Below are 20,775 nucleotides of genomic sequence, written 5' to 3'. Positions count from 1 at the left end.
ACGTCATTGTGTAAATTGTTATAGGACACTATATGGTATAGTGATTCAAATACAGTATATATACAACGATTTGTATATGTGAAGGCTAAATGAGACAACGATTTTTATTTTTAAAATACTTTATTTACATAATGACTTTTTGCGCAATGATTCAAATACAATATATGTATAATGAGTTATACATGTGAAGGCTAGATGAGACAACGATTTTTACTTTTAATACAGTTTATTCACAGAACAACTTTTTACACAATGATTCAACTACAGTATATGTGAATGCTAGATGAGATAATGATTTTTACTATTAATACAGTTTATTTACAGAACAACTTTTTTGCGCAATGATTCAAATAAGTATATGTAAAACGATTTATATATGTGAAGGCCAAATGAGACAACAAGTTTTACTTTTAATACAGTTTATTTACAGAAAAACTTTTCGCGCAACGATTCAACTACAATATATATACAACTACAAACGTGTTAGCGATAGCGATTTAATACTAGTGATTTACTAAATAGAGGAAGCCGATAAATGCTATATTAGTTAGCACCCCTTATACAGATCGTCATGACATGTTTAGCATTCATAAATAAAAAGTGCACTGAAAGGAAAAAAATGTTTTTTATATATAACGTTTTGTACATGTGAAGGCTATATGAAACAACGATTTTCACTAATGGTATAAGCACTGAACAACGATATTTATCAATAGCATATAAACTGTAGATTTGTAGGCTAGATGAGACAATGATTTATATATGTGAAGAATTCATATTACAATGATCGAACATGTTAATATAATTAAATACAATTATGTAGTTGAAGAATTTACACGCGATTCATGTGTTCCATTGCTCACTTTTGAATTGAACTGAGTCTGTCATGAAACAGAACAATATAAGACACTATATAAAGTTTAACAAGAAATGCAAATATCCTTCTAACATTAATTACATACCAAAAGACTTGTAAAACTGATGCCATTGTTCCACTCAAACTGGTCGGGAGGATTGAAGGTTCCAACGTTATAGAGCACGTCTACAGGGTATTGTTCAATGTTGAAAATTACATAAGTTAGATATTGATAAGCTGCACATAATGCAATTTACATGAAAAATAATATAATGTATTACATACTTGTTCATGCGAAAGGGCTTGGTTGCTTTTGCTTAGAGGTTGATTATTTTTTAGACCTTTTCTTGCAAACCAATTCTTCTGCACCATTTGTCCTCCGACGACTGCAATCAGAGGTAGGTTTTCTTTTGATACCCTTCGCTAGATGATTTTTTTCATTATAATCTACAACGTTGACTCCTAACTTGTTGAAGATGATGTTTACGCTTCAGCGCATTTTCTCATGTGGGTCAGTAGAAGTATGATTTTCATATTCGTTGTTCGCTCCTATTTTCTTAAACTGGTCTTCGTAAGTTACAACAAACTGATGTAAATTAACTGCACGTTTTTAAGTAACTCCCTTGACACTTTTCTCATGCATACATAGGCTTCTTTATTTTTCGATGTCAAGTCTGCAATATGAATAAGTGACCTACATAGTTGTTGGTAATGGGAGGCTATGTAGTACTTCTAATCAACACCAGATGGACTGAAATTATCTGTATCCAGTTGTTCAATCTTTGCTTGTCTCATCCATCTTCGCATTAAATGTGACTCCGTTATTTCTTTTATCTTTTCTTGATTATGTGCCTTTAATGCATAACAACATGAAATACCTTTGAATTTATACATTTTGCATGTATATTTAACTATTCCGTTGTCAATATTGTACGTAACATATGCTTCTTGTTTTTTATGATGCTCTTCGTCCGCCCATACAATATGATATTTGTACATATTTTTTGTTTATATACGTCCTTATATGTTGCAATTCATGACCTGTATAACCTCATTCTTAATCCATTCAAATACAATTAGTGTATACAGATCTGCAGGGCACATTAATATTTTGATACCCAAAGTTACTGGGCATGTGATGAAGAATTTCATATCTTGTTCATCTTCATTCTGTCTAAGACCATCTACAAATAATTCATATTGTTTCACAAAGCAAAACATTATTAAACATGAATGCAATGTTTTATTCAGTGTGGCATGCATATATTCAACTCTTTGTGTGCTTATCATATCTGCACAAAAGTATTGTCTTCCATATGCCAATGGCCACTTCTCTTTGTCTGCATATAAATGTTCTAACCACACACAATCTTCAAGGTCGTACATCTGAATCATTTTCTCTCAATCAGAAATAAAGGTGACATCGTATACGCTTTCAAGTACACACCTTGTAAACTTTTTTATCAAACTCTATCTTATAATTAAATCTGTGTCATATGCTCTTTGCTATATTTTGAAATATATGCCACAAACATAGGTGATGATTGTATCTGACCATACATGGGACATTGCAGCCAAAATTACATGATCATCACCTGTAAGTACAACTTCAGGGCGCTTCACATTCATTGCCTGTGTAAATACTCTCAACAATCACTCAAAGCTTTCCTTGGTCTGGTCATACAAAAAACGTTGCCTAATATGCAACTCTGTGAGTGATGGTTCACTCCGACAAACTGCGTAAATTGCCATTGTTCAGTATTAATCTTTACTGTCGTATAAAAAATAAGCACATCATTGAAGCATTTATAATCTACTATTGACTTTGAATCTACCAAAAACATATTCACAACATATCCATCTTCATTCAGTTGCATTGCATTAAAGAAACCAGGGTCATTATTTGATTTCTTCGGTAAGTAATCAACCAAACAACATATTTCTCCATTCTTCATGTTATTTGCCTTCTTCCTTCTCAGGTGGTTTCTTGGATTCATAGGTGTGAATGGCACATTCTCGTGACCACCATCTATGTGCGTGCACAAATTGTATGTCTTTCATGATGCAATGTCGGCACTATCATCTATTCCAACAATTGCAGCATGCACACTTCAGTTGCTTTACGCCGTGACCTTAATATAGAAGTCAAATGAAACTGCTAATTCATGGTTATGATCACTCATTAAAGTATGAGCTATATATTTTCCATTTGAAAGTCTTCTTAACACCATTCTCGCTAGACTTCTACGTCTTTAATCTGGCTTGCTCCTTGTTGGATTTCCACTTGACTTCGTTCAACCTTTCTTAGAACAAACATATGTCTTTCTCACCCCGACACCCTGTGCATTTTTTGACCAAGAATACCTTCTAATACTGAAGTCAAGTTTTAAGGCATAATCATTATAAAATTTATATACAACTTCCTCATTATTAAACTGCATTCTTTATACGAAAATAGAGTCAAGTAAACTATCGTGTACATTCCCAGCACCTGCACCTTTATCAAGTCTATTGTCATGATTGTCTACCTTATTATCAAATTGTATTTCTTCTACTAGAACATTCAAGTCAAAAGTGAATTCAATGCATGCACCCTTCTTATCATGTGCATCATTAGTGCACATGCACACTTCTTCAGGTGCATCATTAGTACAAATGTTCACTTCTAGATAACTTTTCAATGATTGAGATACATCATCTTCACCAACGCATACGTTTACTACGATTTACTCAAGATGCATATAACAATGGATACCGATTAGTTAAGCAAGTCAAATATACAATTGAATGAATCATAGTATAAAAGCAGCAACAATTTGTTATTTGCTTATACTATGCACCGTATATGTGTGTTGACGATAGCGATCCAGGTGACAACGATTTAATTATATCTACAATGTTGTGAAGCAATTTCAATATAAATCATTGAATGAACAACAATTTGAATACGCAAATCGTCACCGCAAGCACGCAACAATGTATTTTTGCACTCACACATTTTAAAATCATACTATAAATATGTTACAAATCGATACTAGAAAATACATAATATCTTACAAAATGATATACATATCGCATAATATACTACAAATCGACACAACAATTCAGCATAATAGCTTATAAATCGATATTAACAAACAAAATAATATCTCACAAATCAGTATTATATTACTACAACCGCGATTTGTGTTATATTACATATACTGAGTGAATGGACGATACCAGATGGGGTTAGAGGCTCTTCCTCGCATCTGTAACCAAGCATTCTTGTCAACAGGTCCCGGCGTTTAATAAATATTTTCAATTTTGTAACAGTTGAAAAGCTAACATCCACCTGCAATAACAAAACAACACCTTAATGCCACTCACGATGACATACATTCTTCAACAATAGCATGATGACATGGAAATGTATTCACGATGCCTTAATGGCACTTGTTGGAATGTTTGTGTGTTATTATATTTTTTCATACGGCCTAACAAAAATGAAGAAGAAGATAAGACTGTAAAAAGAGATGGCCGACAAATCCCATATGACGCCCACCAATGATCGAACCATTCGATCGATTTATAGTTATCTCCACGAGGTAGGAATGGACCGGAAAATATTTTGTAACACAAGGCATGAACAAGAAGGCGGCAATGTGTTGTAACACAAGCTAAAAACCAAGGCGGGAACCTAGATTCGCGAGAATGTGCAAAGCTATTTACGGATGAACATTTTCATCATACACATATCTATCTTACAGGAAGACATTTTTGTCAAACGCATACATATCTTTTTTATATGTTATTTTATTATAAAATGGATAACATTGGCATATGAATTATTGCAGGTCCCAGGATATTCCTCCATACACACTCGAACACACTAATTTGTCTTCGAGCGCGAACACACAACCCCCTCTCCTCAAAGCGGAAGAGCGAGTTTGCAGTGATGATGAGCGTGCGGATACTGAGTTGCTATCCGTTGTCTCATCGTTTTTACCAAAAACACCCTTTCATTGGGACGGTGTCACGTACCGTTTAAGATGGTTTGGACATGCTGGCTCACGGTGCCCCGTAAGAAATAGTGACATGATACGAGTATAAAGAGTTAAGAAAATAAGATGATCAATGAAAATTTGAGACGGTTAAATGTTGCATGAAATATCGTAAAGTGACCTAAGTTTTAACTCGAGATAAATAGGAATAGAAATACCAGGACTTGTAAAGCTGACTCCACGTAGTTAGAGCAAGGCTTGATGATGATGATGATATTACACTGTCTCGCACACATTGCTCACCATCGACATTCTGAAATTGTTTAGATTCTTTGGAAACCCCGAGTTGCAATGCTACGAACTTGTTTTTAACACCATGTGATTCTTGGATTTTCATAGGCTTGTGTGAATGCAAAATGCAACTAAAAGGCTTTCTTAGAGTTGGTGAAACATGAAAAAGTACAAAAGTTGTGATTATGATTGTCATATTGATTGTTTTAGCATCAAGTATTGTGAAGGTTGGTTATACTATTGACCTTGTACCCAATAAACACAGCTGAAACTTTTTCTTCTGTGATTGTTCATCCGGTTTGTGATTAAATCAAACCCCCATGTGATGTCACATTGCTCACCATCGACATTCTGAAATTGTTTAGATTCTTTGGAAACCCCGAGTTGCAATGCTACGAACTTGTTTTTAACACCATGTGATTCTTGGATTTTCATAGGCTTGTGTGAATGCAAAATGCAACTAAAAGGCTTTCTTAGAGTTGGTGAAACATGAAAAAGTACAAAAGTTGTGATTATGATTGTCATATTGATTGTTTTAGCATCAAGTATTGTGAAGGTTGGTTATACTATTGACCTTGTACCCAATAAACACAGCTGAAACTTTTTCTTCTGTGATTGTTCATCCGGTTTGTGATTAAATCAAACCCCCATGTGATGTCACATTGCTCACCATCGACATTCTGAAATTGTTTAGATTCTTTGGAAACCCCGAGTTGCAATGCTACGAACTTGTTTTTAACACCATGTGATTCTTGGATTTTCATAGGCTTGTGTGAATGCAAAATGCAACTAAAAGGCTTTCTTAGAGTTGGTGAAACATGAAAAAGTACAAAAGTTGTGATTATGATTGTCATATTGATTGTTTTAGCATCAAGTATTGTGAAGGTTGGTTATACTATTGACCTTGTACCCAATAAACACAGCTGAAACTTTTTCTTCTGTGATTGTTCATCCGGTTTGTGATTAAATCAAACCCCCATGTGATGTCAACTTGTATCTATCTTGCTTCATGAATAAGTGTGTGCTATAGGAGTTAATAACATGATCCTAACAAATCAACTGTGTTGAGCACATCTACAGTGCCAATTTGGGTCCAAGCGAAATGAATTATAAGATATCAATCAGATTGTGGATGCAAACAATTCTAGCAAATGTATTTGCCATACACAATTACACATATATTGGTGGTTAGGTGGAGGAGGTGTCTGAGAGATAAAATTTGATGGTGACAATTAATGTTTGAGTACCATGAAAAGGTACTAAAAGATTGTCCGCAATTCCGTTGAAAATTCTCATTTATATCGCATTTAAATTTTTATGTTACAGCTATTGAAGATAAACGTTTGGCCTTCTCCACCTTACTCGCATCGGGTAAATCCTTAAAAAAAAAAATTATAGTAAATATGGGGTTAGGCAGACCCATACCGGTACATTGATCAACTAATTGTTGCAGTATGTACACAAAAAATAAATCACCCTTGTATCAAAGGGTTCCTGTATGGGGGGGGGGGGTGATCTTTCGAAGTATTGGTCATTCCCTTCTCACTAGATGTGTTAGGTTTTTAACTAAAAAACTAATACTACAGTAACTATAGTTATGTCAACCCTATCAAATTTGTACGAGGTGTTTAACAGCTTTGTAGGGAACTCTCCTCTCCCACTCCTTCCTTCAAAACTTGTAATACTCGATGATAGACATTCATTCGGCTTGTATTGTTTGTAATTTATAACCATTCAGACCATTCCCTTTCCGCTAATTTTCCATCATGGAAAAACACCTTGCTTCCACTATATGACCCTATTTGGATGTGCACCGTGTACCCCATATACCATTTCTCTTGGGAAATGTCGTGGATGTTAACCTTAACCCGTCCCCTGAGTGGGGGTCCCTGTGTCATAAATGCCCTCTTCGAGTTGCCACCGAGTGCTCTGAATGCTTACTAATGCACATCAGCTCCTGCATGTAGGGGTGGCAATTTCTGACACGACCCGCCAACCCGACCCGCCAACCCGACTCTTAGGCGGGTTCGGGTTGGGCTTAAGCCAACCCGTTTAATAAACGGGTCGACCCGTGTAACCCGTTTATTAAACAGGTCGGGTTCGGGTTGGGGGTATGCCAACCCGCCAACCCGGCTGACCCGTTTAATAAACGGGTTAGGCGGGTGGGTCAACCCGCCAACCCGTCTGCCCGACCCGTCAACCCGCCAACCCGCCAACCTGTCTGCCCGACCCGTCAACCCGCCAACCTGCCTACCTGCAAACCCGATCCGTCAACCCGCCAACCTGAAAACCCGTTTACCCGACCCAACCCATTTATTAAATGGGTTGGCGGGTCGTGTCGGGTTACCCGTTTATTAAACGGGTCGGTTCGTGTTTGCCACAACTGACCCGTTTAATAAACGGGTCGGGTTCGGGTTGAGGTATGCTGACACGCCAACCCGCCAACCCGACCCGATTGCCACCCCTACTTGCATGCCTTGAACCACATCCTTCATTACTTGTTGTAAGGTCTTGGCAATTCCCTCGACACTTCCTCGTGTTACTATTATTACAATACATTCTTGAAATTTATTGCCAACACCAGGTATATAAGCAATGATTTCAAATCTAGAAGTTAGTTATAATCTAACAACTGAGTTTTTGTTTTTGTTTTTTAGATTTTAATGAAAAATTAACAAACAAGTCTCCATTACTATCACTTTGCAATACTATATTTATCTCACACCACTCATCATCAAGTTCTTAACACTTCCTCCTCTTATTATTACTATAATACATTATTGAAATTTATGGCCGAACACAAGGTATACAGTCAATGATTTCAAATATAGAGGTTAATTATACTCTAACAACTATAGATCAACTTTTTTTTAAAGATTTTTAGTGAAAATTTTAACAAATTACTATCATTCTACAAAATCATATATGAGATTTTATTTCACACAGCTCATCATGATTTTTTTTTTTAAATAACTGGATCATTTTCCTCATAATTTGTTCATTTTATCCACTTTCTCCTTATTAGTAACTAGGACCAACATAAACATGTTTTCAGGCCTTAATTGAATACTTTTGATCTTTTGTTATGATCAAGGGATAAGTTATTTTTTTAAACCAAACATATGCAAATCTAGTCATAATCTTATGATCTTATACTAAGATTACAAGTTATCATTCTCGATCAATCCCATCATTCTCATTTGAAGATAACCATGAAGGATTTCTTTGAGTTTGGATTAGTTAATTTGAAAACTTGTTTATTATTCGTTCACTTGTTCCTTTATTCCTTTTAATCAACCAGATTTAGTTTATTTGGTTTGTGTAGAATTTTATTAATTTTTTTCATTGAATAAAGGGTAAGAACTTGGATTGTTTTTGATAAAAAAATACTATGCAAAATATTTGGTTTATTTGGTGTCCTTATATCTATCATGGGCATAGAATTTTTTCCAAACCCGCATGTGCCAACTCAATCTGGCCAGCTTAATGGCCAAAGGCCGCGCACAAACACTTTTTCATGTGCTCAATTATTTCATTGGCCCTGTGCACCACCTCGTGTACAATTGCTTAGCGGAAGTTGATCAAGTGTATCTTCAAATGCTTATTCTATCTAGTCCATGCAACTTATGTGCATACTTGTTCCATACCGACTAGCAAGCATGTGAATGCCTTAGCCTCGTGTACTCTGAAGTGTATCACGACTCCATAGGTACGCCCAAATATAACATCACCACATAAGGGACAAGGTCTTGCGACCTCTAGTCCGAATATCAGTTGATGATTGTATGTTATAGCGAAGAGCATCACCCAAATTCATTCGCCGACTCCTAAGTATTCACTCGCCTAACCCCAAGTCACCATACCAGATTGAAACCACCTAAGGTAATTGCTGAAATAGTTAGTCATAACCCACACATACCCCGTGCATCCAAATATTACGCGTGAAAAAATCATCAAAGTCGAGAGGTCCTTAACTATGTGTCTAAAGGCAACATGCTCTGATCCATTGACACCGCTTAACCAAACAATGCTTCATATCTGTGCCAGTGGCGGAGCCAGAAGTTTTTCGTTGGGTGGGCAGACTTTGAGTCTTAGGGACAATGCCAGAAGTTCCTGGTGATGACTCCATCGTAGGTGGGCTTGCCGAAGGTGGGTCTGTCCGGGTCCTCGGCGGAAGGGAGGGCCGCCCTCTTCGAAGATGGGTGGTCGTTGATCTCCATGGCGAGGGGCTGACCACCGTCGTCGGCAACCGATCTCTTCCGCTTGTTGCTGTTCTGGTCTCCCAGCCCTTCATCTAGACGCCGAAAATTGATGGTGCAGGCCATCGGTTTCAGAGAGAGAGAGATGGTCGTCTTCGCCTGTTCTATTTTGGCCTTGGCGGCAGAGGGAGAGCGACATATAGTGAGGGCGAAAGAGAGAGTCTAAGGCTGCATACAGGTCGGACTACAGTCCATACCCGCGTGAATTTAGGTCCCAATCAATTCATTTATGGGCTAGTCAAAGATTCTTTTAAGCCAATGTATGTAAAAATATAAGGTAAAGTAACAAAATTATTGGATAATCTGCATAAAACTATTACTGATATTACACCTGACACTTGTTGGAATTTTTTTTTTTTGGTTTCTAATTTTGGGGTGGGCGACCGCCCACCCATGCCCACCCGTGGCTTCGCCACTGATCTGTGCCGCCACATATCGTCGCACCACTGCACATCATCGATTAAGCCAACACATATCACACGTTCCTATACTCAATGTATTTTTCAATCAACAGAGCTCCACACTACACATGCCCTGTTCTAAAGGATCGATCAGAGACTATCTATATATGGTAGTTACAACATTTGAAAAATCCCAAGTGTAATTTGTATAATCTTAATGCGACCTCGTAGATATATTTGATAAGGTTTGTTTGATAGGAATAATAATTTGGATTATCTCTTTTTAAATTTTAAATGTAAAAAATATGATTTATTAAGTTGCAAAATGCATGTTTTGTCGAAGTAAAAGTTGCGATTTATAGAGTTGCAAACTGTTAGTCGGTGTTGATTTTGAAGCTCCTAAAAACCAGTTTACATGTTGCAAAAACGTGATTTAAAATTTGTTTTGTGCTAAAAAATCGTGTAGATTACTCATACAATGTTAAATTTTGTAAAAATAATTTAAAGTATTAAAACATCGAACATTAGCTTTCTATTGATTAAAAAAGAAAAGTATTCCTATAATTTGAAAAGACTTTCGAAATTATGAGTTTAACCCGCACCAACGAGAATCGTTGTTTGTCCGCAGTCCGCTGCGAGAACCAAACAAGGCGCTGGGAAAACGTTTTCAGGGCGTTATCGATATTTTAATCGAGAAACCAAGAAAAGGAAAGTAATTGTCAAGCTCGCGTGAAGTATCCGCTAAAAACAGAGGGTTTATATGGCCTTCGGTGAGGGGTTTCCTTACATATAAAAGGGCCGAGAAGGCTCTGCTTCCCGCCCGTTGTCGATAGTTCTCCAGTAGAAGCTAAAGGATCCGTCTGTCTTAGGGTTTCCTCTTTCGGCTTCTTTGCCCTTTCCTCTTCCTCCTCCCCCTCCTTACTCCCCAAAGAGGTTCTACTTCCGGCGAAGCTCCGATGAAGGGATCCATGGAAGGGAATGGAACCCTCGTTCAATTGGAAGAAAGAGAGGGCGACAGGGACGTATCGGACGATTATCTCGTCCGAACGATTGGACTTCCCGTCCCGTTGCTGCGTTCGAAAGAAGCGTTCGAGGAAGACAACCCTCCCTCCCAGGGTCTGGCCGTATCTGAGCGGCTAGGTTTGATATTCGTCGCACATCCCGGAGGTGAGTACTTTCTGCAAATTTCGTGTTCACTTCATGTCAACGGCCCGTTACTTCGATGATCCAGTCAGGACAATGGTGTCTGTTTTTCGGTTTATCTTGAGCATGTATCTTCGTACTACAACTAAAATCCGACGATACTTTGGTAAAATTTGCGGTTGATTTGGTATCCACAGCATATCGGTTGTGATCTGCGTTGTTTTAGATTATCGCGAGATTGTATTATCAAAGAAAAACTGAATTAAGCAAGAATTAATAAAATACGCGTTGATTAAGTATCTGCATCGTACGGTGATTTGAGTGCATCGCTTTAGTAGCTTGCCGATCCTGTGTTTAAATGGCATTGCGCGACGAAAAGAATGGTGAACGACATATAAGTGTTGTCATAAACATATAAGGTGATTTAAATCCCATGATGCGTGCAATGACATGCAGTAGTTGGTTAGAAGACATGGATGTTTTGATATACATGAGTTTGAATCAGGGAAGATGCAGGGTGTACTTAGTGCATTCTGCCTGGTTGCCTTTTATTTTTAGGTATTGGCACATTATTAATTGTTGTATTTTCTTTTTCTTTATTTTTTTTAATGAAGGATTCTTCATGGCAAGTACACGGGATGTTCTGTCATCGGCGAAGGACATGAAGGAAACAAATAGCGCTTCATCGATTCAACAATTGAGCATTGTCGATATTTCACTTGGTGGCATACCCTTGTTGGCACTGTCTTCAGATTCTTCCACACTTGCTGCATGCGTGGGTGGAGAACTTCATTTTTTCGCAACTAATTCTCTTATGAAGAAGGTTTCATTCATGCGTTTAAATTTTGCTCATGTTGTGGCATGTACTTCTAGCATTATTGTTTTTGTTTCAGGACATCTTTTCCTTCATTTGGTATTATTTTTCTCCTTTTTTCTGTCTATCATGATCAAGATTCAATCGCTGCTTGTGGTCCTTTTTTTTATTCAACACTTTAGCTTTTTAATTTGTCAACATTAAGAAATCAGAAGGCAAAACGCTGGGCCTACATGATCAATAGGTGAGTTGGGAATGGTTGATTTTTGTTACCACTTACAAGTTGATCAGGTTGCACAATTGCAAAGATTTAAAACCATTGTTAACTATGACTTATATGTGATTTTAAAATTGCATAAAATGAATTGAATGAATTAATTGTCATAGCCTTGAGATTAAGCATGTATACCAATGTCACAGGCTTAAAGTCAAGTATTCATTTATGATACACTAAGATTAGCCATGAATGCAAGTGCCCTAGCCTTGAGATTATGTACATGTAACCCAGTTTGAGACTGATTGAAAGTTGTTCAAGAACACGTCTTTAGGTTAAAGAAGAGCAAGCATCGTTGCATTTCAATAGAAACTATACCACTCTTTTTTGCCCTTAAAAATTAAAAACATATAAAACAATGATGTTTTGTTTTCTTTAACGACGGATAATTTTGATTTCAAGGATAAAGAAAAGAAGAAAACTATGGAAATGACCTCTTGCCATGCACAACTTCAAAAGGTGACTCTCCTGTTGGCTGTCTCACTTGCCTGTTGTAGGTAAACTCAACCAGTAAAAATAGTTCATATTGGTTACTTCTTTTTTCCCTCGAGTTTTTCAATCAATATTTATTCATTTGCTTTCCTTTGGTTGAATCTCAAATCTCAACATCCTTGTCAGGAATTCGATGACTATCTATGCAGTTCCATTTCTTCACTGTTTGACTGTTTCTTTAATAGTTGAAAAGCCTTCTTCTGTATTGATCATTGCACACGCCATATCTAGAGATAATCTATAGAAACTTGAGCATATTTTAGCTTTATTTTGTAATGTATTAGAAAGGGCAATTGTTTCTGACCAATTACTTCTCTGTCTTCTTTTGAATAAAGGTGGAGAAACCATTTGTATCAAGGTTACTTGATGTACCTGGTCATGTCAAGGACTTTCGGTGGGATAAAAGTGGAAAAAATGCTTATGTTGTTCTCTCAAGCGATGGGATGCTATATCATGGTGATATACACACTCAACATACAAATGTGGCAGAAAGTGTAGAGGCTGGTCTGTCTTGAACCTATATAATATACCTTTTAGGATACTTTCTGGTTCCTTCATATATGTTTCTGTATTTTTATGCATTCATTATATATCCTGATGAATTCAAAATAACTGTCTGATTATCATCTTCCTTTTACAATGTCTGTGAGTTGCTTGACGAACCCTAGTGGAAAGTTCTTTTCACTAAGATTTACATTTGAAGGAAGTGCAATCAAAATATGTACACATGTAACTTTGCACTGGCAGTTTTGTTACATCAGTTCAAAAGCAAACATGAGATCACATGATTATTTGGTTAAATCCATTTGAAAGTGAATCCAGCATTACATGATCATGTAAAGCCTTAGTGCCAGGCTAGTGTCATCAAAATTAGTGTTTGCATATGTTGACAAATGCATGATTTAGTTGGAGTGTTTGTCTCACTACAATCATAACTTTTCTTAATGATTTCAAGGGGACAGGCTGTGCTGTTCAGCAACAATCATTTATTTATATTGCAAGGGTTGGAAAATTTAGAAGAGAATTGCTTAGATGCTTTACGTTGGCTATGATCACTGCTGAACTTTTGGGAATAGCTGCTATTTAGTTCAGGTGGACGTTTCTCAAAACAGAAACTTCCAAATCACTTTAGAAAATTGATTGCATTTCGCAATCTGTCAGATCTAGCTACCTTTCAATCAAAACTGGTTGAAGTGTGTTTGTATGCGCATGCATGTGTGTGGAGGTGAATTTCCATAGCATTTGGTGGATGTTAGCAAGCTCACCACACATTTTTAGCCTTTTAAAATTAAGGAACCATTTACTTTGATCACAGGTTGGGAAGTTATGAAAGTTATCCCTAAGAATGTGTGTCACATGATCAACATTTTCATGCACAACTTTCTCCTGTTTGTTTTTGGGGTGTGAGTCACAAGTCTACACAAACACATGTATATATCATAGTCACCTGACAGTAAAGGTAATTTCTCGGCGAGGGCATTTCTCGGAAAGATTTTCAAAAGTTGATAAATCTCAGGAGTTTAAAAAATGGAAAAATATAAACAACAACAAAAAAGATAAGCAAATAATAGGTTTTGCATTATTTTTCTTTTAAAAATATAAAGAAACATGTTTTAAAGGTTTTAAAATATAAAAGAAACCCCCAAAAGTAGGAAATTCCAGTTGAAATATATATATTTTTAAAAAATATCATGATATTATCATGATATTTTGTCTTTGGCGATATTTTGGAAATATCGCAATATATTCTTGATATTATCGGCTACCTTGAAATAGCTGATAATATCACAATATTTTCAATATATCGGCGATATCGGTGACGACAGTGTTGTGAAAAGCATTGAGGCATAGCGAGGCGCTCCACCAAAATCTGAGGTGAGGCGTAAAGCAACTTCAATTTTTTTTTTTGAAATCTAAAAAAAAAACAATAAAAAATATCTAAAACTATAAATAAATAAAAAATGCTTTATTGACGAAGCAACAACCAACAAGAAATAAAAAATCTCAAATAAATACTGAAAACATATGAGATTAACATGTAAAAGTAACATTAATGCAACAACTTGATCTACGTAAGTATCTAATAAATGTTGCTCTTTACCAGTTTTAAGAATAAACATTATGATCAACATCAAAGCCAAACTAACAACTCAGACATTCACAAATAATCATTATGTTATACCGAGTTTTTAACATGAAATTAGTCACTTGGTATTAGTTATGTAACTAGAATTGAACATAGACTAAGTTAACAAAGATCACACTAAGGTTTAAGATCCAGGAGTGCAGTCTATAGATTTAGGCTACATTTACTGAAAAGCGTTGCATTTGGTGAGTGTGGTATATAATATCTATGTATGGTCCCACATGCAAATGTTTGCATGTCTGCCAATACAGACGTGCACGAATGCACACACATGTGCACACGCACATAGACACACATACACATACATATACATGTATGTACAATTAATGTTGTACAACATAAATTCTATCTATTTCATGTTGTATACCAGCCCAAAATTTAACGCTAAAGGAGAGTAGAACTCAACTGAACTGCAGACTGCTATTTCGCACAGAAAAACAACAGAAAAGAAAAATATATACAAATTTCTTTCATATCTAAATGACAGAAAAATAAATGACAAAAATAAATAAAGAAAAATAACAGAAAAAAAAATTGTAAATGAAGAAGGGAAGGAGCATTACCTAAATGAAGAAGCTTGCGTGGCAGAGAGAGAGAGAGAGAGAGAGAGAGAGAGAGAGAGAGAGAGAGAGAGAGAGAGAGAGAGAGATGAATTAGGGCCCCCGACCCTAATTAGGGTCGGGCTCCCTTTTTTTTTAAACCCTAATTTTTGGTCAAATGGGAGCTTTGACCCCTCATTTGACCAAAATTTTGAGATGTGCGCGCCTCACCTTGAGGTGCACCTCACCCCGAGGCGTGCACCTCAAGGTGTATGAGGCGCATGCCTCAGGGCTTTTACACTTTATACATGCGCCTCGAGGCATGGATGCCCTTGCCTTGAGGCGGGGCACACTTTTAATAACACTGGGTGACAATAATATATATATATATATATATATATATATATATATATAGAGAGAGAGAGAGAGAGAGAGAGAGAGAGAGAGAGAGAGAGAGAGAGAGAGAGAGAGAGAGAGAGAGAGCTGCTAACCACTTTTCTAGCTAACCAGGCTTTTGGAAGGGTTTTTTCCATGTTTTCTTTAAATTTGACTGTACAGATGTGTTATACATGCTTGATTTTATGAGAATTGACTCTTGAATGCGATTCTGATATCGAGGTAGGCTTTTATAAGGTTTAAAAATCAAAGGTCTAAGATTTTTATAAATATTCAAAGCTTAAAAATTATGATTTTTGAGTCATGAAATTTTAGTGCATTATAAACTGACGTTGAAAGTTAAATTTGGAATGGCCAACAATTACATCCTTAGTAAAAAAATCAAAAGAAGAAAGCAAGACTATCAATTACTGTGAGAAGCCAAGGAAAATAATAGAAAGTTTATTAAACCAACCCAGTCTTAATGAAAAATCAGGATGGTATGCGAGCCATGGAAAATTAGAAATTGAAATAGCAAGTCTGCTAGCTCTTAGGTGAAGTCAAGGAATGTTTCCAATGAAGAAAGAAAATTTGTAAGCTCCAGCACAAGTAATAAGCTGTCCAGATTTTGTGAAGAATTAGGAAAGAATTCAGTGAAGGAAATCTGACTTGATGAAAAAGGGAAAGATTTCAAATGCTATGTGTAGAAGATCCAACCTATGCATGGGAATAAACACTAGAAAAAAAGGCAATGTGAAGGACTTAACCAAGTTACACAGTCCTTCTCAAAAGAAAGAAAAACATTAATCTCTTATCCCTCATCTCTGTCTCTCTTCTTATTCTCCTCTTGCTCTCTTCTCTTTCTCTTCATTCTTCCCTTTCCTCCACATGTTTTGGAGCTGCTAGACAACATGCAGTTAGGAGGAGGATGACAGCCAATCGATCCAACATGCGGTTCGGCAATAGAGGTAAGGGGCATAGTGTCTCTATACGTGTGCATGGTGCCATGGAACACACGTATGATGCACACCATCTAAATATATGTATGAAAATACATATATTCAACCATAGGTCTTAGCCATGGATGATGTATGGTCATCAACCTTTGTACGTGAACTATGGGACAACATACATGACTATACTGGGATGCACATCATTATGTGTATCAATCCAGCTTAAACGACGAGATTGATAGCATAATACATATAGTCGGTTCACGTTAATAGGAATGTGATGTTAAAAAAAACTAAAAAAATATGATTTTAAGTTCAATAGTTTCCATATAATTTGGTGCCTTCAAAGACATCAAATATTAAACCATATATATATATATATAGATTGCATTTGCTACCCTGTCATGAAACACTAAAGAGAAAAGATAACGTCACTAAGTAACTAGAAAATGCACAAACACAAAAGCAATAGGCCACTAATGGACAATAATACAATAAGCCATAAAGTGGCAATTGCCAAACATAAAATGAGAAGGAGAGCTAAAAAACATAAGAAATCTTATTGAGAAAAGCTTCAAGAAGCTTGAGGTATACATGGGGATGATCGTTGGAGGGGTTCAACGACTCTATGGTGGACCCCTCCTATGATGCAATAAATAAAAGTAAAAAAAAGAAAAATAGAAAAGGAAAAAGAAGAAAAAAGAAAAAGGCATATGTGAAAAAACTATTTTACCCCTAGTGGGTATTACAATATATATATATATATATATCTATATATATCTAGATAAACACATAAACATATATATGAAATATATATGTATATGTCTCTCTCTCTATTATATGAATTATTAATACAATTTAACACCCCCCTCAATCACATGATGAGATCATCGTGAGTTTGCTGAGGAGAAAGTAGAAGCGAGGCGATGACAATGATTTGGTGAAGAAGTCCGCTAGCTGATACTCTGAAGTAATATAGGGTAGTTGAATGGTACCCCATAAGAATTCATTTCGAGCATAGTGGCAATCCATCTCTATATGCTTTGTTCGTTCATGGAAGGTGTGGTTGCTAGCAATGTAAATAACACTTTTGTTGTCGCAACACACTTTCGAAGGAGTAGAAAAAAGAATGCCATATTCCTTGAGCAAACTTCTCAACCAGACAAGTTTAGTGGTAGTGGTGGCCATCGCTTTGTACTCAGCCTCTGTGGAAGAAAGAAAAGCTTCCTTTGTTTCTTACATCTCCAAGAAATTAATGACTCTCCAAGAAAAATATAATAACTTGTTGTAGAAATACGATCATCGGAGTTACCCCCAATGAGAGTCAGTATAAGCAAGTAAACTAGGAGATGAAGAGTAGGATAAAAATAATCCTTTTGTTATAGTTTCCTTTAAATATCTGATCGTTCTTATGACAACCACCATGTGAATCGAAGTAGGAGCAGTGTGAAATTGGCTTGCACTGTGAACAACATGAGTAATATCTGGCCTGATAATAGACAAATATGTTAGTGAACCAATCAACTAACAATAAGGAGTGAGATCTGCTAAAGGAGTTCTATCATTGACTTTCATCTTGACATTGATTACTTTTAGACTCCATTTTTTTTTGTCAGTTAATCCAGATGCAAGCTTTATCTGAGATAGAACATACCCCCTAGGGGAGTATTCAACTTCGATCCCTAAAAAATACCTTAGAAAATAAAGATCAGACATATCAAATTTTTTTTGAGAATATTTTTAATAAGCTCAATGCCTTTTTAATCATTTCTAGTGATGATCATATCATCAATATATAACAATAATATAGTTACGTAATTTCCTGCAGTCTTAACAAATAAAGCAATATTAGTATAACAAGAGGTAAAACCATTAGCAAGAACAACTTTGCTGAAAAGATCATACCAAGCTTTTGGTGCTTGTTTGAGACCATAAAAGACTTTGTTAAGTTTGATAATGTTTCCTTTACCAATTTCAAGACCCGATGGAGGATCCATAAACACTTCTTCACAAAGACTTTCATTTAAAAGCACATTTTTAACATCTAGTTGATAGATAGGCCATTGTTTAATAGATGCTAAAGCTATCAATGTTCGTACACTAGTCTTCCTAGTTACCGGGGCAAAAGTTTTCTCATAATCTATTTCATATTCTTGGGCGTATCCTTTAGCAACTAACCTAGCTTTGTATCTTTCTAATGTTTCATCGCTCTTAGTTTTGACCTTATAAACTCATCTATATCCAATAGCCCTTTTTCTTAATGGTTGACTTATGATGGTTTAAGTGTAGGCTTTGTTAAGAGCTTCTAGTTCAAGTCTCATAGCATCAATCCATTGTGGATGTTGCTTAGCCTCTTTAAAATTGGAAGCCTCATGATATGAATGTATCATCATTAGACAAGTTCTATATGTTGGAGAAAATGAATCATATGACACATTTTTGAGGTCTACTATTCCTAGAAGATCGCCTAAGTTGGGTTTCTTCAACTTGATCTTCCAAGGAGGTTTTGAGAGTATCTATTGAAAGCACTTTGATGTTCATTGTCCTCACGCTTAGTACACACATGCATGTCATTAGGATCCTCATTGTGAGAATCAACAATTGGATGTGACAAATCATCATTTTGTCTTGAATTGTCATTACAAGTATGATCACAAATTAAATCACTTTTAAATTTAGTTCTAGATAATAAGTCAAATAGAAAAGAATAATCAATTTCTTTAGATTTTTGAATTTCAAAACCATTTTGTTCTTCAAGAAAGGTCACATTTCTTGAGACATAAAGTTTGTTGTTTTGTATATCATAACATCTATAACCTTTTTTATTTTCACCATAGCCAATGAAAGTACATTCAAGAGCTTTTGGTGATAATTTATCTTGGCCTTGAAAAAGAACAAAGCACTTAAAAAACTCTCAATCTTTTAAAATTCGAAGATATTTTGAACAATTTCTCAAAAGGAGAAACATTTTTTAGAGAATGGGAAGGCAAACGATTTATGAGATAAGTTGCGGTAAGAGTAGCTTCGGCCAAAAAATTCTTTGGAATATTTTTAGAAACAAAAAGAGTACTTGTTGTTTCAATGAGATGCCTATGTTTGCTCTCGGCAAGACCATTTTGTTGAGGAGTTTTTGGACAAGATCTTTTATGTATAATGCCATTTAGTTTAAGATAGTTTTAAAATTCTTTTGACATGTATTCTCCTCCAGAATCAGATCTAAAAATAGCTATGTTGTTTTGAAATTGATTTTGAATGAGAACTTGAAATTTTTAAAATTGGAAAAGACATCTGATTTGTTTTTAATAACATACACCCATGTGTATCTAGTAAAATCATCAATGAAGACAACATAATAGGAATAACCACCTTTAGACATAACAGGTGTCGGTCCCCGTACATCGGAATGCACTAGTTCAAATGGTCTTTTGGAAACAAAATTGCTACGAAAGCGAATGCATTTTCCCAATGATATAATTATTGCAATTAAATATTTTTTCATTATAATTTTTTTCCAAAAATGAAAATAGATACAACTCGAAAATACTAAGATGACTAAGCCTTTTATGCCAAGTCTCAAGATCTTTAGATTGAACATGATTACAAAAAGATATGGATGACAAAGACAAAAAATCCATGTAATATAGGTCTCCTCTTTTATGGCCTTGCCCAATCTGCTTCTCGGACCAAAGATCCTGCATATAGGAATTGGTTGGTGAAAAAGAGACATTATTTCCAAAATCGGTGATTTAAGAGACTTAAAAAAGATTTAAATTGAGTTTTGGAATGATTCTAATTTTTGAAACATGAAATTCTTTGTTTTGACCATAAATTTTTTCAAGGTTTTTCATTCCTTCAACATTTAACGATCTTCCATTAGCCGTGGAAATGAATGATTTAAAAGAATTGAGACTTGGTTTTGACAAAAGAGATGCATTCAGTCATATGGAAAGAGGCACCCGAATCAAGAATCCAAGAAGACATACCGAAAATTGATGAGACCGCGTTATCGGAGGTGGAAGGTGTGGAAGAATTGACCTTCATGAATTGTTGGTCAATTTCGGTAAGTTGTGCAATAGAGTCTTTTATCTCTCTCTCTCTTTGATTCTTCATTTGAATTGCTTGGACACTCTTCAACGGAAGCTACATTTCTTTTGAGCTTAGGACAATCCGGTCGAAGATGACCCGGTTCATTACAATTGTGACAAATAATTTTTCTTCCTTCACCATTGTTATTTTCCTTAAAATAAGG

General features: G+C 35.8%; 1 protein-coding gene across 3 annotated transcripts in view; it reads left to right on the top strand.

Moving 5' to 3' along the window:
- Window positions 1-10,575: 10,575 nt before the first annotated feature.
- LNO1 (Nuclear pore complex protein) overlaps window positions 10,576-20,775 on the top strand; it is a 96,571-nt gene continuing 86,371 nt past the window's right edge. For 2 of the 3 annotated variants that reach the window (XM_089983924.1, XM_089983923.1), the window contains exons 1-3: window positions 10,576-10,957; window positions 11,548-11,756; window positions 12,849-13,017. Coding sequence is in view for 1 of the 3 variants with exons in the window: in XM_089983923.1 (XP_089840049.1) it covers window positions 10,747-10,957; window positions 11,548-11,756; window positions 12,849-13,017 (589 nt within the window). In the remaining 2 variants the exon portion in view is untranslated. The remainder of the gene's footprint in view (window positions 10,958-11,547; window positions 11,757-12,848; window positions 13,018-20,775) is intronic. The other variant, XM_089983925.1, reaches the window with a different exon arrangement.

This window comes from Nuphar pumila, chromosome 12 (assembly GCF_984573655.1).
Source record: "Nuphar pumila chromosome 12, dmNupPumi1.hap1.1, whole genome shotgun sequence".
Lineage (NCBI taxonomy): Eukaryota > Viridiplantae > Streptophyta > Magnoliopsida > Nymphaeales > Nymphaeaceae > Nuphar > Nuphar pumila.
This window is presented reverse-complemented; position numbering and strand designations above follow the sequence as displayed.